We start from the raw sequence: 25,173 nt of genomic DNA, 5'->3' as shown, positions 1-25,173 counted from the left end.
CATGAGGGAGGAAAATTATGTGGATATATTGAAGCAATATCTCAAGAAATACATTTGTGGGCAGAACTGAAAAAGCATGTGCGAGCAAGGAGGCCTACAAACCTGACTCAGTTACACCAGCTCTGTCAGGAGGAATGGGCCAAAATTCACCCAACTTATTGCAGGAAGCTTGTGGAAGGCTACCTGAAATGTTTTACCCAAGTTAACAAATTTGAAGGCAATGCTACCAAATACTAATTGAGGGTATGTAAACTTCTGACCCACCGGGAATGTGATAAAAGAAATAAAAGCTGAAATAAATTATTCTCTCTACTATTATTCTGACATTTCACATTATTAAAATAAAGTGGTGATCCTAACTGACCTAAGACAGGGAACTTTTACTAGGATATAATGTCAGGAACTGTGAAACTGAGTTTAAATGTATTTGGCTAAGGTGTATGTAGACTTCAGCTGTAACTCTTTGTGTTGCCTGCCTGTTTTCCTCACACAATTGAATTAGGACTCATGCATCTACTAAGACCTGAATTACAGAACTTTACCCTGCAGGGGTTTTTACTCTGGTAGAGTGAGCCAGGCACTGTAGTTAACCTGTGAATGGATTCTACACCAACACGGTAGATTGTACTCTCATTGAAGGAAATGAATGGTTATAATGGTGTAATGAAGATGTTAGTGTTACGAGCGTTCCTTTAGGGACTAGCCACTCTCAACCCCAGGGAAAAGAGCTGGAGTGTGGCTCACATTCAAATGCGTCATTCACTACTACAGCGTGGGAACAGCCACCGTGGTGTGTGTTTGTACAGCCTTCAAAATGTACTTTCATTGAACCCTACCGTCAATAAAAGTGCATAGTGCTTTACACGAGCCTTGTAACCCTGTGGATATTACCTCAGAAGCCCCGGCTGACGTCTCCACCACTGCCAAGTTTGGGATCTTCACCTGTCCGTAATGCTTAGACACAAGACACATTTACACAAAGATACACACTCGCACACATACAAAAACAGATGAAGACACACACACACAGACCGACCGCTTCCAAAAAGGGCTCCAATTTAAAAGGCTATAAGACTATAATGAATCGCTTCAGTTAATTATTTGTCTGTAATTAAAAAAGTGCAAATTAATTCAGCTCTCGTTAGAACACGACAGAAACCAGAGTATGCGCTGATCTCCTTTCCCCGTCTCACCCCACCTCACCCTCTTTCCTTGATGTAGAGGAGACAAGGAAAGGAAACCTCTTTAGGGTATTGAGATGCTTTCTCTCCCTGAAGGAAAGGAAACAAGGAAAGGGTATATCTTTGTACCCAGCCTCCCACATAGTCACTACATCTATCTCCCACCACGTTAGACTGAGTGGCTTTGGCTGGCCCCTCTCTCTAACGGTCATTAATACCAATGCCAGCTCACTGTGGTTGAACCGTGGTCAGGCTAGTTCCACTGGGTATCTGGGTTTTATGTTGGCCAACCATAACTTGTCCCTGGAACATGATAAGAGGGACTCTTGTCTGCTCTTTCCCAAGGGAATTGTTTCTCAGAGTTCAGAGGCACAGCTATCCTGGTCTCTGTCTTTGCCACTCACTCCCATTACCTCACTATACATTCTCTCTCCCCCTTCAATGTATCCCTCTCTCTGTTTCTCACCCTCTTTCTCTCTCTGGGCAGATGTACGTCAGCTAGACCTGGGGGGCAATGCGTTGTAAGTGTGTTTTTAACAATGCAGGAGTGTCATTTTTCTGTGAGATGGATAGGATTGGGCGTTTCATGGTGAAGTTCCCAACGTCTTCCCCAAATCCCCCACAGCCTCATTAGGATTCCTGTTTAATCCGTCTCTGACAGGACCGACCGGACCACGGGACGCCCCTATACACGCACGCACACACACACACACACACACACACACACACACACACACACTCTCTCTCTCTCCTTCTCTGTTATGCTAATGATGTTATTCTTCTTCCTGCACGGCGATCTTTCATCATCCCTCTGTCACTGTTTCTAGAAATCCACTACGGATCAGAGGAGCTTATTATGGGTGATTAGTTCATCTGAGAGGGGGAGGGAGGGAAGGAGTGGACAAAGTATTCCGCCGCTCTCTCTCTCTCTCTCTCTCTCTCCCCCATCTCTTGTTCTCATATTTCTTTCTTTCCTGCTCTTTCTTTCCCTCCATCTCTGTTTTTCCCTCTGCTCCCCACTCTCCTTTTCTCTGCCATCTCTCCTCTCCCCCTCTGCTATTTCTTCCCTCTCCCCTCCTCTCTCTCCCCCTCTCTCTTTATCTCCCCCTCTCCATGTGTAGAGATGTATATTGATCAGCATGTTAACTGTGATATCAATAGTCTTCTCTTTAGTGATCCTGTCCCCAGTCTAATGAACCAGTGGAAGTGTACCATGCTGCTTGGCTTTGGTTCTGTCAGCATTATATAGGCCTTATTAGTGTGACTGTTGATGGTTGTATGCATGGTGATTGGATTCAGAAAATCTCAGTCTCTAAGTTATAGAGCCTTCTCTCTCCCTGTTATGTAAGACCTGTGTGTGTGGACCGTGTGTTGTGCTCCATAGTCAGCTGCTGCAGTATGGACGGGGTTCATTATGTGGCCTGACAGGCTGTCACTGCTGCATCACGCACGCACGCACAGACAGACGGCTAATTATCAGTCCGAGAGAGGGTTGGAAGAGTGGGATAGCTGGGGTAATGTATACATACCATTACCCTATGGACAACAACATACAGGGAACCTGCTGTTCGGTCAACTCAGTGACTGTACATCAGTCACTCTTTTCCATAAAGCCCCCCCCCACTCTCCCATCTCTGCTCCTCCCTTCTACACCTTAAGCCTCTGCTCCCCACTCACCTCTTCTCTGCCATCTCTCCTCTCCCCCTCTGCTATTTTCTCCCTCTCTCTCTTCTCCTCCACTCTCTCCTCTCCTCCTGGTTGTGTAGTTCCAGCTATTTTCTCCTGCTCTCTTCACCACACCCTCCTCTCCTCCACTCTCTCCTCTCCTCCTCTCTCTCCTCTCCTCCACTCTCCTCTCCTTCTGGTTGTGTAGTTTCAGCTATTTCCTCCCTCTCTCTCCTCTCCTCCACTCTCTCCTCTCCTCCTCTCTCTCCTCTCTCTCCTCTCCTCATCTCTCTCCTCTCCTCCTCTCTCTCCTCTCCTCCACTCTCCTCTCCTCCTGGTTGTGTAGTTTCAGCTATTTCCTCCCACTCTCTCCTCTCCTCCTCTCCTCCACACCCTCCTCTCCTCTCCTCCACACCCTCCTCTCCTCTCCTCCACACCCTCCTCTCCTCCACACTCTCCTCTCCTTCTGGTTGTGTAGTTTCAGCTATTTCCTCCCTCTCTCTCCTCTCCTCCACTCTCTCCTCTCCTCCACTCTCTCCTCTCTCTCCTCTCTCTCCTCTCTCTCCTCTCTCTCCTCTCTCTCCTCTCCTCCTCTCTCTCCTCCTCTCCTCCACTCTCTCCTCTCCTCCACTCTCTCCTCTCTCTCCACTCTCTCCTCTCTCTCCTCTCTCTCTCCTCTCCTCCACACCCTCCTCTCCTCCTCTCCTCCACACCCTCCTCTCCTCCACACCCTCCTCTCCTCTCCTCCACACCCTCCTCTCCTCCACACTCTCCTCTCCTCCTGGTTGTAGTTTCAGCTATTTTCTCCCACTCTCTCCTCTCCTCCTCTCTCTCCTCTCCTCCACACCCTCCTCTCCTCTCCTCCACACCCTCCTCTCCTCCACACTCTCCTCTCCTCCTGGTTGTAGTTTCAGCTATTTTCTCCCACTCTCTCCTCTCCTCCTCTCTCTCCTCTCCTCCACACCCTCCTCTCCTCTCCTCCACACCCTCCTCTCCTCCACACTCTCCTCTCCTTCTGGTTGTGTAGTTTCAGCTATTTCCTCCCTCTCTCTCCTCTCCTCCACTCTCTCCTCTCCTCCACTCTCTCCTCTCCTCCACTCTCTCCTCCACTCTCTCCTCTCCTCCTCTCTCTCCTCTCCTCCTCTCTCTCCTCTCCTCCACACTCTCCTCTCCTCCACACTCTCCTCTCCTCCTCTCTCTCCTCTCCTCCACACCCTCCTCTCCTCCACTCTCTCCTCCACTCTCTCCTCTCCTCCTGGTTGTGTAGTTTCAGCTATTTTCTCCCACTCTCTCTCCTCTCCTCCACACCCTCCTCTCCTCCACACCCTCCTCTCCTCCACACCCTCCTCTCCTCCACACTCTCCTCTCCTCCTGGTTGTGTAGTTTCAGCTATTTTCTCCCACTCTCTCCTCTCCTCCTCTCTCTCCTCTCCTCCACACCCTCCTCTCCTCCTCTCTCTCCTCTCCTCCACACTCTCCTCCACTCTCTCCTCTCCTCTCTCCTCTCTTCCACACTCTCCTCTCCTCCACACTCTCCTCTCCTTCTGGTTGTGTAGTTTCAGCTATTTTCTCCCTCTCTCTCCTCTCCTCCTCTCTCTCCTCTCCTCCACTCTCTCCTCTCCTCCACACCCTCCTCTCCTCCACACTCTCCTCTCCTCCTCTCTCCTCTCCTCCTGGTTGTGTAGTTTCAGCTATTTTCTCCCTCTCTCTCCTCTCCTCCACTCTCTCCTCTCTCCTCTCCTCCACACCCTCCTCTCCTCCACACTCTCCTCTCCTTCTGGTTGTGTGGTTTCAGCTATTTTCTCCCACTCTCTCTCCTCTCCTCCACACTCTCCTCTCCTCCACACTCTCCTCTCCTCCACTCTCCTCTCCTCCTGGTTGTGTAGTTTCAGCTATTTTCTCCCTCTCTCTCCTCTCCTCCACACCCTCCTCTCCTCCACTCTCCTCTCCTTCTGGTTGTGTAGTTTCAGCTATTTTCTCTCCTTCCTAATTCCTCTCTTAATTATTAACAGCAACATGATTAGGCCTTCACCATCAAGAGGCCTTTCATTAGAGCTACATAGCACCCTGAAGACTGATTTCACACACCACACACACACACACACACACACACACACACACACACACACACACACACACACACACACATTACTAAGACTGTTGATACACTCCTCTAACAGTGTCGCTAAGGCGTAGTGCTCTTTTGGTGTTGTGGGATGCAGTGTAGGGGACACTGTCCTGTCCACTTACCAAGCACAGCTCAACATGATGATGGTGGTGCTTTTCATTTGTTTACCTATCACTAGGATTACAGTATGGAAGAGCTGTGCTCTTTGAATACTTACAGCTACCAACAATTTGCCTGCCTGCCTGTGTTCGTGCGCACAGATGTATGTTTAGGGGTTAATCAATGGTATATTAAGGGGCTGGGCTGTGGCAGATGAGATTTGGGAGCGAGGGTTCCGCCTCCGTTTTTAACAGTTTTATTTCTGTGTTAATCTATCTGGCACGTCTCTGGTCATCTATCTGTGTCATCAGGACCCGTTGGGGGGTGGAGAGGTCCTTGCTAAAACATGGAACGCTCCTTAAGCCATCAGGCACTGGGAGGGATGGGGGAGTGTGTGTGTGAGGCCTAATTGAACATGATAAAGTGTAAAGTTAATTACCCTCACGGCTGTCACTGATACCCCCGGGGGGTGTTTCTAAGGGGGTAGCCTCAGGCACAGCTGTCGGCCTGGTTTTGGTGGTGGGGTATAGTTGTTTGTGTGAAGGAGAAAGCGGTGGCGTAAGGAGGATGGAGGCCCATGGGGGTCGTGTGCAGGATGATGGGGACAACTCCCCCGTCCCTCTGGTGTGCCGCTCTCGACAATCCTGTCCCATCACGACACACACACACCCCTTTCCCAGAGCAGAAAAGATTGTGATGTCTCTACAAATTAACTATCACTGAGCTCCATAGACCAAACAAAATAATCTGACTGCTATCGAGGAGTCTTGTACTAGTCCTGAGAGAGCTTTCTGGCAACACTGTCATGAGACTGACATGATGTTTTTGGGATTAAATAAGGCTGTCATTGGTGAACCATCTAGCACTGTGTCTAGATGGCTGTTCATGTGCACATTATTTCCTGAGCCAAGCCCAAGTTCGGACACCCCTTTGTCAGTGATTGGTTAACAAGGGGCTGCAGGTAGCCTAGTGGTTAGAGCGTAGGACTAGTAACCGAAAGGTAAAAATCTGTCGTTCTGCCCCTGAACAAGGCAGTTAACCCACTGTTCCTAGGCCGTCTTTGAAAATAAGAATTTGTTCTTAACTGACTTGCCTAGTTAAATAAATAAAATAATAATTAGAACAGTAGAGATTCTTCAATTAAGTATTTGTTGTCATTCAGCGAGAGACGACTTGTTTTCAGGCAAATTTTTTCACTTGACAAATAGTGCACAAAACATCTTGGTTACATGTAAAATTGCGCGACTAAGACCTTGACTAAACATCAAAATTAATTACAGATGCATCATAGCGCTTGATGGTTTTTGCGACTGCACTTGAAGAAACCTTCAAAGTTCTAAAAATGTTCCAGATTGACTGACCTTCTTGACAATAATATGGACTTGGTCTTTTACCAAATAGGGCCAACTTCTGTATACCACCCCAACCTTGTAACTACACAATGGATTGCTCAAACGCATTAAGAAGGAAAGAAATTCCACAAATTTGCTTTTAACAAGGCACACCTGTTAATTTAAATGCATTCCAGGTGACTACCTCATGAAGCTGGTTGAGAGAATGCCAAGAGTGTGCAAAGCTGTCAAGGCAAAAGGTGGCTACTTTGAAGAATCTAAATATTTTGATTTGTTTAACACTTTTTTTGGTTACTTAATGATTGCATACATGTTATTTCATAGTTTTGATGTCTTCACTATTATTCTACAATGTGGAAAATGGTACAAATAAAGAAAAACTGGTACACACACCACGGTCTCAGACATTGCTCATCCTAATATTTCTTAATGACATTATTGAACTTTTTTAGATTTGTGTGTGTTAAATATTACTGCACTGTTGGAGTTAGGAACATAAGCATTTCTCTACACCCGCAATAACATCTGATAAATATGTGTACGTGATCAATAACATCTGATAAGTATGTGTATGTGATCAATAACATCTGATAAATATGTGTATGTGTCCAATAACATCTGATAAATATGTGTATGTGATCAATAACATCTGATAAATATGTGTATGTGACCAATAACATCTGATAAATGTGTGTATGTGTCCAATAACATCTGATAAATATGTGTACGTGACCAATAACATCTGATAAATATGTGTACGTGACCAATAACATCTGATAAATATGTGTACGTGACCAATAACATCTGATAAATATGTGTACGTGACCAATAACATCTGATAAATATGTGTACGTGACCAATAACATCTGATAAATATGTGTATGTGACCAACAACATCTGATATATGCGTACGTGACCAATAACATCTGCTAAATATGTGTATGCGACCGATGGAATTTGATTTGATCTGTAATGACGTCATTCAAGGCAAGAGGGCCAATCGGAGCCCAGTTTTCACACACATTTAGGAAATAAGTAATCTTTGGGAGAGATGTGTGAGACTGACTGAATTAATGAAGTTTTGCTGTCAATCAGCTTTGAAATCAGCCTATTTTGCATTATGGTTCTGCATGTTATCACAAACGAAGTACTCGGGTAATGAATTGATGTTAGCTTCAGCTGTAAGCTGTAAGCTATCTAGGAAAGTTAGCTTGTAGCTACCGGTATCTTCTTTCAATGTGAAGTGTTCTAGCCTGTATGGACATTGTTTTGCGAACAGTAATTAAGAGTTTCAGCATTTCTATATGCCGTGTCGCATATTCAAGTGTGTTAACGTCTGTGCGGAATGATTGGAGCAGGCACGCTCATGCTATAAGTGGACATCGGCTGCTCTGATAGAGAGACATGATCCGTGGGACAGAAGTACCTAAAGTAAAAATAAATTCCACTGGACTGCTTTTCATGTTCTAGTATCTAAAGAGTACAGACGTTTCAGTATCGTTCAACATTAGTGTGTAGTGACCATGTATTATGTGTTGTAGGTGTGGGAGCAGCCAGCTTGGCTAAGCTAACCTTCATGGTAGGAGGGGTTGAGGAGGAGTACACGGCAGCCCAGGAACTCCTCACCTGTATGGGAGCTAACGTAGTGTACTGCGGACAGGTTGGCACAGGACAGGTAACTAACACTCTAGTGTACTTACAAGTTTGCATACAAATGTACCATTTTCATACACTCAAACACTATTGTACACTTGGTCACTCTCACAGAAATGTATTTGAATAATTCAGCTTTTTTGTCTCACAGGCAGCTAAGATCTGTAACAACATGCTGTTAGCGATTGGGATGATCGGGACTGCAGAGACCATGAACCTCGGAATCAGGTAGAGTCAACTACCTGCTAGCCAGCCTAGTTCTGTTGGAGTCACTTCTATTCACCCTTCACTGTCTCGCTGTGATTTACCTGACCATGTCTTCACCAGGTCTCCAACTGGACCTGTGTGTTGATTTTGCCTTCTGTGTTTTGAGATGTGGGCAAAGTGACAGAGGAGGATAGTTGGTGGCAGGGGAGGTTTGAGAGGTCAGACCATCCGGTCTCAGACCTGTCAGGGGTAGCAAGAGACTGATGAGGGGGTCAGACCACCCGGTCTCAGACCTGTCAGGGGTAGCAAGAGACTGATGAGGGGGTCAGACCACCCGGTCTCAGACCTGTCAGGGGTAGCAAGAGACTGATGAGGGGGTCAGACCACCCGGTCTCAGACCTGTCAGGGGTAGCAAGAGACTGATGAGGGGGTCAGACCACCCGGTCTCAGACCTGTCAGGGGTAGCAAGAGACTGATGAGGGGGTCAGACCACCCGGTCTCAGACCTGTCAGGGGTAGCAAGAGACTGATGAGGGGGTAAGACCACCCATGTCTCAGACCTGTCAGGGGTAGCAAGAGACTGATGAGGGGGTCAGACCACCCGGTCTCAGACCTGTCAGGGGTAGCAAGAGACTGATGAGGGGGTCAGACCACCCGGTCTCAGACCTGTCAGGGGTAGCAAGAGATTGATGAGGGGGTCAGACCACCCGGTCTCAGACCTGTCAGGGGTAGCAAGAGACTGATGAAGGGGTCAGACCACCCAGTCTCAGACCTGTCAGGGGTAGCAAGAGACTGATGAGGGGGTCAGACCATCCAGTCTCAGACCTGTCAGGGGTAGCAAGAGACTGATGAGGGGGTCAGACACTCATTTACATCCACTGGTTGAGCTCTTAATGCAGCCTCGTCACAACCAGCTGCTGCTTACAAACTACATATCCCAACATGCACTGCTCCCAGCCCTGACAAACCAGCCCTGCTTACAAACTACATATCTCTGACATTGCCTCAGTGGATAAGACTGTAAAACTACATTCCCCATCCCTCTCTGTCCTGCTATTGCTGCTGCTGTTATTGGGGTTGTAAAGGATCCATCTATTTCCCTCTCTGGTGTGTCTGGCCTCTAGTCAAGCAATGTGTGTTTGTGTGACAGTGTATTTTGTGTGTGTTAGTCGTATGTGCTCATGTACAGTGAGGGGGAAAAAAGTATTTGATCCCCTGCTGATTTTGTATGTTTGCCCACTGACAAAGAAATGATCAGTCTATAATTTTAATGGTAGGTTTATTTGAACAGTGAGAAACAGGGGCCTACCCCTACACACCTACCCCTACACACCTATACACACCTACCCCTACACACCTATACACACCTACCCCTACACACCTACCCCTACACACCTACCCCTACACACCTATACACACCTACCCCTACACACCTATGCACACCTACCCCTACACACCTACCCCTACACACCTACCCCTACACACCTATACATACCTACCCCTACATACCTACCCCTACACACCTATACACGCCTACCCCTGCACACCTACCCCTACACACCTATGCACACCTACCCCTACACACCTAACCCTTCACACCTATGCACACCTACCCCTACACACCTACCCCTACACACCTATACAAGCCTACCCCTACACACGTAACCCTTCACACCTATACACACCTACCCCTACACACCTACCCCTACACACCTATGCACACCTACCCCTACACACCTACACACCTATACACACCTACCCCTACACACCTATACACACCTACCCCTACACACCTACCTATATACACCTACCCCTACACACCTATACACACCTACCCCTACACACCTATGCACACCTACCCCTACACACCTATGCACACCTACCCCTACACACCTATGCACACCTACCCCTACACACCTATACACACCTACCCCTACACACCTACCCCTATACACACCTACCCCTACACACCTACCCCTACACACCTACCCCTACACACCTATGCACACCTACCCCTACACACCTATGCACACCTACCCCTACACACCTATGCACACCTACCCCTACACACCTATGCACACCTACCCCTACACACCTATGCACACCTACCCCTACACACCTATACACACCTACCCCTACACACCTACCCCTACACACCTATGCACACCTACCCCTACACACCTACCCCTACACACCTATGCACACCTACCCCTACACACCTATATACACCTACCCCTACACACCTACCCCTACACACCTATACACACCTACCCCTACACACCTATACACACCTAACCCTACACACCTACCCCTACACACCTATACACACCTACCCCTACACACCTATACACACCTACCCCTACACACCTATACACACCTATCCCTGCACACCTACCCCTACACACCTACCCCTGCACACCTACCCCTACACACCTACCCCTGCACACCTACCCCTACACACCTATACACACCTACCCCTACACACCTATACACACCTACCCCTACACACCTACCCCTACACACCTATACACACCTACCCCTACACACCTACCTATACACACCTACCCCTACACACCTACCTATACACACCTACCCCTACACACCTACCTATATACACCTACCCCTACACACCTATACACACCTACCCCTACACACCTACCTATACACACCTACCCCTACACACCTATACACACCTACCCCTACACACCTACCTATATACACCTACCCCTACACACCTATACACACCTACCCCTACACACCTATACACACCTACCCCTACACACCTATGCACACCTACCCCTACACACCTATGCACACCTACCCCTACACACCTATGCACACCTACCCCTACACACCTATACACACCTACCCCTACACACCTACCCCTACACACCTACCCCTACACACCTATGCACACCTACCCCTACACACCTATGCACACCTACCCCTACACACCTACCCCTACACACCTATGCACACCTACCCCTACACACCTACCCCTACACACCTATGCACACCTACCCCTACACACCTACCCCTACACACCTATGCACACCTACCCCTACACACCTATACACACCTACCCTACACACCTATATACACCTACCCCTACACACCTACCCCTACACACCTATACACACCTACCCCTACACACCTATACACACCTAACCCTACACACCTACCCCTACACACCTATACACACCTACCCCTACACACCTATACACACCTACCCCTACACACCTATACACACCTACCCTGCACACCTACCCCTACACACCTATCCCTGCACACCTACCCCTACACACCTACCCCTGCACACCTACCCCTACACACCTATACCCACCTACCCCTACACACCTATACACACCTACCCCTACACACCTATACACACCTACCCCTACACACCTATACACACCTACCCCTACACACCTATACACACCTACCCCTACACACCTACCTATACACACCTACCCCTACACACCTACCTATATACACCTACCCCTACACACCTATACACACCTACCCCTACACACCTATACACACCTACCCCTACACACCTACCTATATACACCTACCCCTACACACCTACCTATATACACCTACCCCTACACACCTATACACACCTACCCCTACACACCTATGCACACCTACCCCTACACACCTACCCCTACCACCTATGCACACCTACCCCTACACACCTATACACACCTACCCCTACACACCTATGCACACCTACCCCTACACACCTATGCACACCTACCCCTACACACCTACCCCTACACACCTATACACACCTACCCCTACACACCTATGCACACCTACCCCTACACACCTACCCCTACACACCTACCCCTACACACCTATATACACCTACCCCTACACACCTACCCCTACACACCTATACACCTACCTATACACACCTACCCCTACACACCTATATACACCTACCTATACACACCTACCCCTACACACCTACAAACACACGTACATGGAGTACACACGGACACAGACAGACACCGAGACACACATGCTCAGAGCCAATTTCCAGGAAAACAGTAATAACATTTTATCATGCTGGAGTAGGGCCTGATAGAGCTGCCCTTTCCAATGCCTGTCCTCGCACACACACACACCACACACACCCCCACACCACACACACACACCCACACCGCACGCTGCCTGTCCCGTCCACACAGCTAATTTGTTGATTTCAGATGGAACGTTGGGCCATCTCTGACAGCATGATGTTCCTTAGATCAGAGAATGGCCCTGAATTACAATTATAACCACACAAACATTACCTTTGTCTCTGTTTTTTCCCTCTCTCAGGTTTTCTTTCTCACTCCCTTTATTTTCTCCTCCCTATGTTTCCCTTTGTCTTATATTTCTTTAACATTTATTTTCTATCCATTTCTGTCTCTCGTTCTCTCTCTCTCCATCCTCCACTCCCTTTCTGGTCTGTTTCTTCTCTGGCTTGTATCTTTCAGTCTGTCTGAGGAGCAGCCCTGCTTTTAATGATGATGCTGAGGAGAGGAGGCATAAATACAGTTACATTCTCTGTGTGTGTGTGTGTGGGGGGGGGTTGAGAGCATATGTTCAAGAGATGGAGTAAAGATACTTGTTTGATACCTGTCTAATAATAAATGTTGAGCGTGCTTCCTCTCTGTGGTTTAGAGAAGGAATTAAAGCTAATGGTAATGAACCAGACAGTTAATATCATAAATGACCTCCACCTGCTGCACATGACTCAACAGCAGGCCCCCGTCCCCCCCGTCCCCCGTCTCAACTCTTTTATTTTTCATAGCATTTGTTTTGCTTTTAGCTCTGATGGCATTGCTCTGCCACACGTGTGTGTGTGTCCATGTCAATCCTGTTAAAGCGTGACATGTCCTCTTCTCCATGTAAATTAACAGCACCGCTAAAGAACAACACTGGTGTTAAGGCTAATAACCAGGACTGTGATGGGGAGGGGGGCTCATGGCTACTAACCAGGACTGTGATGGGGAGGGGGGCTCATGGCTACTAACCAGGACTGGGATGGGGAGGGGGGCTCATGGCTACTAACCAGGACTGTGATGGGGAGGGGTGCTCATGGCTACTAACCAGGACTGTGATGGGGAGGGGGGCTCATGGCTACTAACCAGGACTGGGATGGGGAGGGGGGCTCATGGTTACTAACCACGACTGTGATGGGGAGGGGGGGCTCATGGCTAATAACCAGGACTGTGATGGGGAGGGGGGCTCATGGCTAATAACCAGGACTGTGATGGGGAGGGGGGCTCATGGCTAATAACTAGGACTGTGATGGGGAGGGGGGCTCATGGCTAATAACCAGGACTGTGATGGGGAGGGGGGCTCATGGCTAATAACCAGGACTGTGATGGGGAGGGGGGCTCATGGCTAATAACCAGGATGGGGATGGGGGCTCATGGCTAATAACCACGACTGTGATGGGGAGGGGGGCTCATGGCTACTAACCAGGACTGTGATGGGGAGGGGGGCTCATGGCTACTAACCACGACTGTGATGGGGAGGGGGGCTCATGGCTAATAACCAGGACTGTGATGGGGAGGGGGGCTCATGGCTAATAACCAGGATGGGGAGGGGGCTCATGGCTAATAACCAGGATGGGGAGGGGGGCTCATGGCTAATAACCAGGACTGTGATGGGGAGGGGGGCTCATGGCTAATAACCAGGATGGGGAGGGGGGCTCATGGCTAATAACCAGGATGGGGAGGGGGGCTCATGGCTAATAACCAGGATGGGGAGGGGGGCTCATGGCTAATAACCAGGACTGTGATGGGGAGGGGGGGCTCATGGTTACTAACCACGACTGTGATGGGGAGGGGGGCTCATGGCTAATAACCAGGATGGGGAGGGGGGCTCATGGCTAATAACCAGGACTGTGATGGGGAGGGGGGCTCATGGCTAATAACCAGGACTGTGATGGGGAGGGGGGCTCATGGCTAATAACCAGGACTGTGATGGGGAGGGGGGCTCATGGCTACTAACCACGACTGGGATGGGGAGGGGGGCTCATGGCTAATAACCAGGACTGGGATGGGGAGGGGGGGCTCATGGCTACTAACCAGGACTGGGATGGGGAGGGGGGCTCATGGCTAATAACCACGACTGGGATGGGGAGGGGGGCTCATGGCTAATAACCACGACTGTGATGGGGAGGGGGACTCATGGCTAATAACCAGGACTGTGATGGGGAGGGGGGCTCATGGCTAATAACCAGGACTGTGATGGGGAGGGGGGCTCATGGCTAATAACCAGGACTGTGATGGGGACGGGGGCTCATGGGTACTAACCACGACTGTGATAGGAAAGGCAGGAGGGCTCGTGGCTAATAACCAGGATAAAGTGTGTGATAGGAGAGGCAGGATTGCTCGTGGCTAATAACCAGGACTGTGATGGGGAGGGGGGCTCATGGCTAATAACCAGGATAGGGGGTGTGATAGGAGAGGGAGGTTCATTGATTTATTGTTAAACAGAGGACAACAGCTCCATGTCAGTCAGCATATCTGGCCGCTGTAACAAACAATCTGTCCTCCGACGTGCTTTATTGTAGAGCAGCAAATAACCTTTTCAGATGCTGACCCAGAACACAGGCCCTGGAAGAGACCGTGTGTGTGTGTGTGTGTGTGTGTGTGTGTGTGTGTGTGCGCGCGCGCGCCCCAAGGGGGGGTGGATGATGTCAAACATATGTCACCCTTAGACAGGGAGGCGTCAGCTGAGGCAGGATGGAGCGATGGAAGGAGAGGGGGAGTGAAGGAGTGGGGCAGCAGTATGCAGACATGCAATGAAAAAGCCATCATGACTGAGACTTCCATTAAAAACAACACACAGTGTCACTTATCCCACATTTCCATACCACTCTAAAACCCAAGCCGGGAGAGAAACTACAAACCAAGCCGGGGGAGACGGAGAGAAACTACAAACCAAGCCGGGGGAGACGGGAGAGAAACTACAAACCAAGCCGGGGGAGACGGAGAGAAACTACAAACCAAGCCGGGAGAGAAACTACAAACCAAGCCGGGAGAGAAACTACAAACCAAGCCAGGAGAGAAACTACAAACCAAGCCAGGAGAGAAACTACAAACCAAGCCGGGAGAGAAACTACAAACCAAGCCGGGAGAGACGGAGAGAAACTACAAACCAAGCCAGGAGAGAAACTACAAACCAAGCCGGGAGAGAAACTACAAACCAAGCCGGGATAGAAACTACAAACCAAGCCGGGAGAGACGGAGAGAAACTACAAACCAAGCCGGGAGAGAAACTACAAACCAAGCCAGGAGAGACGGAGAGAAACTACAAACCAAGCCGGGGGAGACGGAGAGAAACTACAAACCAAGCCAGGAGAGAAACTACAAACCAAGCCGGGAGAGAAACTACAAACCAAGCCAGGAGAGACGGAGAGAAACTACAAACCAAGCCAGGAGAGAAACTACAAACCAAGCCGGGAGAGACGGAGAGAAAATACAAACCAAGCCGGGAGAGACGGAGAGAAACTACAAACCAAGCCGGGAGAGACGGAGAGAAACTACAAACCAAGCCGGGAGAGACGGAGAGAAACTACAAACCAAGCCGGGAGAGACGGAGAGAAACTACAAACCAAGCCGGGAGAGACGGAGAGAAACTACAAACCAAGCCGGGAGAGACGGAGAGAAACTACAAACCAAGCCGGGAGAGAAACTACAAACCAAGCCAGGAGAGACGGAGAGAAACTACAAACCAAGCCGGGGGAGACGGAGAGAAACTACAAACCAAGCCAGGAGAGAAACTACAAACCAAGCCGGGAGAGAAACTACAAACCAAGCCAGGAGAGACGGAGAGAAACTACAAACCAAGCCAGGAGAGAAACTACAAACCAAGCCGGGAGAGACGGAGAGAAAATACAAACCAAGCCGGGAGAGACGGAGAGAAACTACAAACCAAGCCGGGAGAGACGGAGAGAAACTACAAACCAAGCCGGGAGAGACGGAGAGAAACTACAAACCAAGCCGGGAGAGACGGAGAGAAACTACAAACCAAGCCGGGAGAGACGGAGAGAAACTACAAACCAAGCCGGGAGAGACGGAGAGAAACTACAAACCAAGCCGGGAGAGAAACTACAAACCAAGCCGGGAGAGACGGAGAGAAACTACAAACCAAGCCGGGAGAGACGGAGAGAAACTACAAACCAAGCCGGGAGAGACGGAGAGAAACTACAAACCAAGCCGGGAGAGAAACTACAAACCAAGCCGGGGGAGACGGAGAGAAACTACAAACCAAGCCCGGAGAGACGGAGGAAAAAAAGGGAGAAAAAAGGAGAGAGACATTTTGTGAGAGTGTAAAATCCGTTGAGAGTAAATGTCCCAGTCTTAATTAGTTAGTAGACAACTAATAAAGACTGTGGTAGTAATGGTAGAATGAGAGCCAGGTGGAGGGAGGGAATGAGGGAAGAAGAGGGAGGGAAGGCTTAGGAAGCCCATATTCTGTCCTTAAGGAGCCATGATGGTTTAATGGTGATATTGAGAGCAGAATATAGTTATTGTCCTAGAAGCTCTGCCAGGGTGAGGCTGCCAGGGATTCATGTGGCCAACTTTACACTGTCTTTAAAACTGTTACAATATAACGACTAGCACCACTCACCAGACACAGACGCTTAGAAACTAACACTCACTCCTCTTCTCCCCTTCTCTTTTCTGTTGCTTTGGTGGGTTGAGGTGTAGTATGGAGGTGTAGTGTAGTATGGAGGTGTGGTGTATTATGGAGGTGTGGTGTAATTAGAGGTCGACCGATTATGATTTTTCAACGCCGATACCGATTATTGGAAATGAACGTTTCCGGATTTGACCATATTAATGACCAAAGGCTCGTATTTCTGTGTGTTATGTTATAATTAAGTCTATGATTTGATAGAGCAGTCTGAGCGATGGTAGGCAGCAGCAGGCTCGTAAGCATTCATTCAAACAGCACTTTAGTGCGTTTGCCAGCAGCTCTTCGCAATTCTTCAAGCATTACGCTGTTTATGACTTCAACCCCCGAGATTAGGCTGGTGTAACCGATGTGAAATGGCTAGCTAGTTAGCGGGGTGCGCGCTAATAGCGTTTCAAACGTCACGCGCTCTGAGACTTGGGAGTGGTTGTTCCCCTTGCTCTGCATGGGTAACGCTGCTTCGAGGGTGGCTGCTGTCGATGTGTTCCTGGTTCGTTCCCAGGTAGGAGCGAGGAGAGGGACGGAAGCTATACTGTTACACTGGCAATACTAAAGTGCCTATAAGAACATCCAATAGTCAAAGGTATATGAAATACAAATCATATAGAGAGAAATAGTCCTATAATAACTACAACCTAAAACTTCTTACCTGGGAATATTGAAGACTCATGTTAAAAGGAACCACCAGCTTTCATATGTTCTCAGTTCCTTGCTCAGAACATTAAACGTTAGCTTTCTTACATGGCACATGTTGCACTTTTACTTTCTTCTCCAACACTTTGTTTTTGCATTATTTAAACCAAATTGAACATGTTTCATTTATTTGAGGCTAAATTGATTTTATTGATGTATTATATTAAGTTAAAATTAGTGTGTATTCAGTATTGTTGTAATTGTCATTATTACAAATAAATACATTTTTAAAAATCGGCCGATTTTTAATCGGCATAGGCTTTTTTGGTCCTCCAATAATCGGTATCGGCGTTGAAAAATCATAATCGGTCGACCTCTAGTATGGAGGCGTGTTGTAGTATGGAGGCGTGTTGTAGTATGGAGGCATGGTGTAGTATGGAGGCGTGGTGTAATATGGAGGTGTAGTATGGAGGCGTGGTGTAGTATGGAGGCGTGGTGTAGTATGGAGGCGTGGTGTAGTATGGAGGCGTGGTGTAGTATGGAGGCGTGGTGTAATATGGAGGCGTGGTGTAATATGGAGGCGTGGTGTGGTGTAGTATGGAGGCGTGGTGTAATATGGAGGTGTAGTATGGAGGTGTGGTGTAATATGGAGGTGTAGTATGGAGGCGTGGTGTAGTATGGAGGCGTGGTGTAGTATGGAGGCGTGGTGTAGTATGGAGGCGTGGTGTGGTGTAGTATGGAGGCGTGGTGTAATATGGAGGTGTAGTATGGAGGTGTGGTGTAGTATGGAGGCGTGGTGTAATATGGAGGCGTGGTGTAGTATGGAGGCGTGGTGTAGTATGGAGGCGTGGTGTAGTATGGAGGCGTGGTGTAGTATGGAGGCGTGGTGTAGTATGGAGGCGTGGTGTAGTATGGAGGCGTGGTGTCGTATGGAGGCGTGGTGTCGTATGGAGGCGTGGTGTGGTGTAGTGTGGAGGCGTGGTGTGGTGTAGTGTGGAGGCGTGGTGTGGTGTAGTGTGGAGGCGTGGTGTGGTGTAGTGTGGAGGCGTGTTGTGGTGTAGTGTGGAGGCGTGTTGTGGTGTGGTGTAGTGTGGAGGCGTGTTGTGGTGTAGTGTGGAGGCGTGTTGTGGTGTAGTGTGGAGGCGTGTTGTGGTGTAGTGTGGAGGCGTGTTGTGGTGTAGTGTGGAGGCGTGTTGTGGTGTAGTGTGGAGGCGTGTTGTGGTGTAGTGTGGAGGCGTGTTGTGGTGTAGTGTGGAGGCGTGTTGTGGTGTAGTGTGGAGGCGTGGTGTAGTATGGAGGCGTGGTGTAGTATGGAGGTGTGGTGTAATGTGGAGGCGTGGTGTAATATGGAGGCGTGTTGTGGTGTAGTATGGAGGTGTGGTGTAGTATGGAGGCGTGGTGTAATATGGAGGCGTGGTGTAATATGGAGGCGTGTTGTGGTGTAGTATGGAGGCGTGGTGTAATATGGAGGCGTGGTGTAATATGGAGGCGTGTTGTGGTGTAATATGGAGGCGTGTTGTGGTGTAGTATGGAGGTGTGTTGTGGTATGGAGCGCAGCACGTGACAGAGTGATGAGTATTCAGTAAGGTATAAGGTGTGACATCCTCAGGTCAACCAACACACTTCCACACCACACAACGCCACGCCTCCACACTACACCACACCTCCATACTACACCACAACACACCTCAATACTACACCACAACACACCTCAATACTACACCACAACACACCTCCACACCACACCTCCATACTACACCACAACACACCTCCATACTACACCACACCTCCATACTACACCACAGTACACCTCCATACTACACCACAACACGCCTCCATATTAGTGATGTAATTTGTAGGCGTTTTGTGATGTAGTATTGAGGCGTGTTGTGGTGTAGTATGGAGGCGTAGTGTAGTATGGAGGGGAGGCGTGGTGTAGTATGGAGGCGTGGTGTAGTATGGAGGCGTGGTGTAATATGGAGGCGTGGTGTAGTATGGAGGCGTGGTGTAATATGGAGGCGTGGTGTAGTGTGGAGGCGTGGTGTAGTGTGGAGGCGTGTTGTGGTGTAATGTGGAGGCGTGGTGTAATATGGAGGCGTGTTGTGGTGTAGTATGGAGGCGTGTTGTGGTGTAGTATGGAGGCGTGTTGTGGTGTAGTATGGAGGTGTGTTGTGGTGTAGTATGGAGGTGTGTTGTGGTATGGAGCGCAGCACGTGACAGAGTGATGAGTATTCAGTAAGGTATAAGGTGTGACATCCTCAGGTCAACCAACACACTTCCACACCACACAACGCCACGCCTCCACACCGCCAATACACGCCTCCACACTACACCACACCTCCATACTACAACACACCTCCATACTACACCACAACACACCTCCACACCACGCCTCCACACTACACCACACCTCCATACTACACCACAACACACCTCCACACCACACCTCCATACTACACCACAACACACCTCCATACTACACCACAACACGCCTCCATACTACACCACGCCTCCATACTACACCACGCCTCCATACTACACCACGCCTCCATACTACATCACAACACGCCTCCACACTACACCACGCCTCCATATTAGTGATGTAATATGTAGGCGTGTTGTGATGTAGTATTGAGGCGTGTTGTGGTGTAGTATGGAGGCGTGGTGTAGTATGGAGGCGTAGTGTAATATGGAGGCGTGGTATAATATGGAGGCGTGGTGTAGTATGGAGGCGTGGTGTAGTATGGAGGCGTGGTGTAATATGGAAGCGTGGTGTAATATGGAGGCGTGGTGTGGTGTAATATGGAGGCGTGTTGTGGTGTAGTATGGAGGCGTGGTGTAATATGGAGGCGTGTTGTGGTGTAATATCGAGGTGTGTTGTGGTGTAGTATGGAGGTGTGTTGTGGTATGGAGCGCAGCACGTGACAGAGTGATGAGTATTCAGTAAGGTATAAGGTGTGACATCCTCAGGTGAACCAACACACTTCCACACCACACAACGCCACGCCTCCACACCGCCAATACACGCCTCCACACTACACCACGCCTCCATATTACACCACGCCTCCATACTACACCACACCACGCCTCCATACTACACTACACCACGCCTCCATACTACACCACACCACGCCTCCATACTACACCACAACACACCTCCAAAACACACCTCCATACTACACCACAACACACCTCCACACTACACCACACCTCCATACTACACCACAACACACCTCCAAAACACACCTCCATACTACACTACAACACACCTCCATACTACACCACAACACGCCTCCATACTACACCACGCCTCCATACTACACCACACCTCCATACTACACCACACCTCCATACTACACCACACCTCCATACTACACCACACCTCCATACTACACCTCCATACTACATCACAACATGCCTCCACACGCCTCCACATTACATCACAACACGCCTCCACACTACACCACAACACGCCTCCACACTACACCACAACACGCCTCCACACTACACCACACCTCCATACTACAACACACCTCCATACTACAACACACCTCCATACTACAACACACCTCCATACTACAACACACCTCCATACTACACCACACATCCATACTACACCACACCACACCTCCATACTACAACACATCTCCATACTACACCACACCACACCTCCATACTACAACACACCTCCATACTACACCACAACACACCTCTACACCACACCTCCATACTACACCACACCTCCATACTACACCACAACACACCTCCATACTACACCACAACACACCTCCATACTACACCACAACACGCCTCCATACTACACCACACCTCCATATTACATCACAACGCCTCCATACTACACCACAACACGCCTCCACACTACACCACAACACGCCTCCATACTACATCACAACACGCCTCCATATTAGTGGTGTAGTATGGAGGCGTGTTGTGGTGTAGTATGGAGGTGTGGTGTAGTATGGAGGTGTGGTGTAGTATGGAGGTGTGGTGTAGTATGGAGGTGTGGTGTAGTATGGAGGCGTGGTGTGGTGTAGTATGGAGGTGTGTTGTGGTGTAGTATGGAGGTGTGTTGTGGTGTAGTATGGAGGTGTGGTGTAGTATGGAGGCGTGGTGTAGTATGGAGGTGTGTTGTGGTGTAGTATGGAGGTGTGTTGTGGTGTAGTATGGAGGCGTTGTGATGTAATATGGAGGTGTGGTGTAGTATGGAGGTGAGGTGTGGTGTAGTATGGAGGTGTGGTGTAGTATGGAGGTGTGGTGTAGTATGGAGGTGTGGTGTGGTGTAGTATGGAGGTGTGGTGTGGTGTGGTGTAGTATGGAGGTGTGGTGTGGTGTAGTATGGAGGCGTGGTGTAGTGTAGTATGGAGGTGTAGTATGGAGGTGTGTTGTGGTGTAGTATGGAGGCGAGGTGTGGTGTAGTATGGAGGCGAGGTGTGGTGTAGTATGGAGGCGTGGTGTAGTATGGAGGCGTGTATTGGCGGTGTGGAGGCGTGGCGTTGTGTGGTGTGGAAGTGTGTTGGTTCACCTGAGGATGTCACACCTTATACCTTACTGAATACTCATCACTCTGTCACGTGACGTGCTGCGCTCTCAGACATTTCCTGTAGTTATTGGTCCTTCTACGTAGTACTTTCTTCATCCCTTGCTTCTGGAAGCAGAGTGCTGTTAAATGATTGGGGAAGTGTGTGTGTGTCAACGAGGTTTATGGCCCACATGTGCTCCTTGGCCACCACTTGTCCTCCTCTTTCTTCCATGTTAGAGGCATGATTAAGGATAGGAGGGGTAAACATCAATACTGCATTAGGCAGCATTTCCCAGTCCTCCACCTAACCAGCCATTAACACTGAGAGATGGAGAAGAGAGAGACAGGCTCTGTGTTCAACATGGTTCACCAGCTCTCTCTCTCTCTCTCTCTCTCTCTCTCTCTCTCTCTCTCTCTCTCTCTCTCTTTCTCTCTTTCTATTACACTCACTCTCCCTCTTTCTCTCTCTTTTATTACAACATCTGTCTCTCTCTCTCGATCACTATCAGCAGCAAAAAAAAAAAAATTGTGCAATGCCTCATGGGTCTCCCGGTCACGGCCGGGGCTGTAACACAGCCTGGGATCCAACCCGGGTCTGTAGTGACGCCTCACGCACTGCTGATCCACTCAGGAGCCCCAGTATCTCTGTTTCACATGCTCGCTTTCTCTTTCCTCATTCTCTTTCTATTGGCCGACCAGTATCATTCTTTTTCTATTGGCCGACCAGTATCATTCTTTTTCTATTGGCCGACCAGCATCATTCTTTTTCTATTGGCCGACCAGTATCATTCTTTTTCTATTGGCCGACCAGTATCATTCTTTTTCTATTGGCCGACCAGTATCATTCTTTTTCTATTGGCCGACCAGCATCATTCTTTTTCTATTGGCCGACCAGCATCATTCTTTTTCTATTGGCCAACCAGCATCATTCTTTTTCTATTGGCCAACCAGCATCATTCTTTTTCTATTGGCCGACCAGCATCATTCTTTTTCTATTGGCCAACCAGCATCATTCTTTTTCTATTGGCCAACCAGCATCATTCTTTTTCTATTGGCCAACCAGCATCATTCTTTTTCTATTGGCCAACCAGCATCATTCTTTTTCTATTGGCCGACCAGTATCATTCTTTTTCTATTGGCCGACCAGTATCATTCTTTTTCTATTGGCCAACCAGTATCATTCTTTTTCTATTGGCCGACCAGTATCTCTCTCGCTTTCTCTGTACCTCTACACCTCACCCCCCCTTCACTTTATTTTCCCTTACCGTTCCCTTACCTTTCTACCCTTTCACAACTCTCACACCTTTCTTCTCTCGCCATTGTTTTCCTCCTTTTCTCTTTAACTAACCTCGTCGCTTCTGTTCCAGGTTGGGTCTGGACCCTAAACTGCTGGCTCAGATCCTGAACATGTCATCAGGCAGGTGCTGGTCCAGTGACTCGTATAACCCAGTACCAGGTGTCATGGAGGGAGTCCCCTCTGGTAACAACTACCAGGGAGGCTTTGGGACCACGCTCATGGCCAAGGTCTGTTCTGTTCTACCCTAGCTGGCTATGTCTGACTGGATGTGTTTGTGCGTCCGTCTGTTTATCCCTCCCTTTTCATCTCTCCTTCTTTCTCAAGTTTGGTTTGCTTATTTCTCTTTATTTTATTCCTCTTCATCTCTCTTGATCTCACTCCTCCCTTCTGTGCTCTCTCGTCTACTCTGCTTCACAAAAACACACATCTAACATCCCCATCTCTCTCTCCTGTAAGGACCTGGGTCTGGCCCAGCACACAGCCACCAACACTAAGACCCCTGTCCCCCTGGGCTCGCTGGCCCATCAGATCTACCGGGTCATGTGTGCCCGCGGCTACGCCAACAAGGACTTCTCCTCTGTGTTCCAGTTCCTACGTGAACAGGAGGAGGAGCCAGAAAAGAAGGGGGACTAGAATCCCTTACCTTATTCCCCTCAGCACACCCCTACTTTCCCCTCAGCACACCCCTACTTTCCCCCCAGCACACCCCTACTTTCCCCCCAGCACACCCCTACTTTCCCCCCAGCACACCCCTACTTTCCCCCCAGCACACCCCTACTTTCCCCCCAGCACACCCCTACTTCCCCTCAGCACACCCCTACTTTCCCCTCAGCACACCCCTACTTTCCCCTCAGCACACCCCTACTTTCCCCCCAGCACACCCCTACTTCCCCTCAGCACACCCCTACTTCCCCTCAGCACACCCCTACTTCCCCCCACCACACCCCTACTTCCCCCCACCCACACCCCTACTTCCCCCCACCCACACCCCTACTTCCCCCCCCACCCACACCCCTACTTCCCCCCACCCACACCCCTACTTCCCCCCCCACCCACACCCCTACTTCCCCCCACCCACACCCCTACTTCCCCCCACCACACCCCTAAAGATGACGTTTGACAGATCAGATCATGTGCATAACGTTGTACTTCCTTTTCTTTGTTTTGGGTTGTTTTTGTTTGTTTTTTGTTTTTCTTGCCGGGAGTTTGTCTGTTACGTGTGTTACAACCCATGATCCTGCCTCTTTGTCAGAGAAGAGAAGAGAACCCTGAAACAAGCAGAACAACGCAGCAGCTCCTCCAGGGCTCTGGGGTTTAGACTAGGTCAACAGAGATGTAGACTGACCACATCCCACCTGTTCAGCAGTAGCCTGAAATAATCAGAATAATAACGATGATGATGATGATGATGATGATGATGATGATGATGATGATGCTATAGAGCTCAAGACAATTAGGGAAGGGCATACCACTGTCCTCTTTCTGAAGACTCTCACATACACACTTGAGCATTCTGCACATGATAACCTATATTACATTACTTCATACCATATGGGATGAGACGTTTATTCATTTTGTTACCCGTCTTGTTTTGGGGGTGGGGAGGAGGTAGTGGGTGGGATTTGGGAGAAGGGGTGTGGTAGGTAGTGGGTGGGGTTTGGGAGAAGGGGTGTGGTAGGTAGGTAGTGGGTGGGATTTGGGAGAAGGGGTGTGG

The 25,173-nt window shown here is 49.1% G+C and overlaps 1 protein-coding gene across 1 annotated transcript in view; it reads left to right on the top strand.

The window, feature by feature from the left end:
* The window catches only part of hibadha (3-hydroxyisobutyrate dehydrogenase a), a 37,839-nt gene extending 13,665 nt beyond the window's left edge, over positions 1–24,174 (top strand). The window contains exons 5-8 of the mRNA XM_029734699.1: positions 7,966–8,099; positions 8,229–8,305; positions 23,530–23,686; positions 23,916–24,174. Of these exons, the coding sequence (XP_029590559.1) occupies positions 7,966–8,099; positions 8,229–8,305; positions 23,530–23,686; positions 23,916–24,092 (545 nt within the window). The 3' untranslated portion in view covers positions 24,093–24,174. The remainder of the gene's footprint in view (positions 1–7,965; positions 8,100–8,228; positions 8,306–23,529; positions 23,687–23,915) is intronic.
* Positions 24,175–25,173: the final 999 nt, after the last annotated feature.

Source organism: Salmo trutta, chromosome 36 (assembly GCF_901001165.1).
Source record: "Salmo trutta chromosome 36, fSalTru1.1, whole genome shotgun sequence".
NCBI classification, from domain to species: Eukaryota; Metazoa; Chordata; class Actinopteri; order Salmoniformes; family Salmonidae; genus Salmo; species Salmo trutta.
Note: the sequence above shows the minus strand (reverse complement) of the source record. Positions and strands in the feature narration are given on the sequence as shown.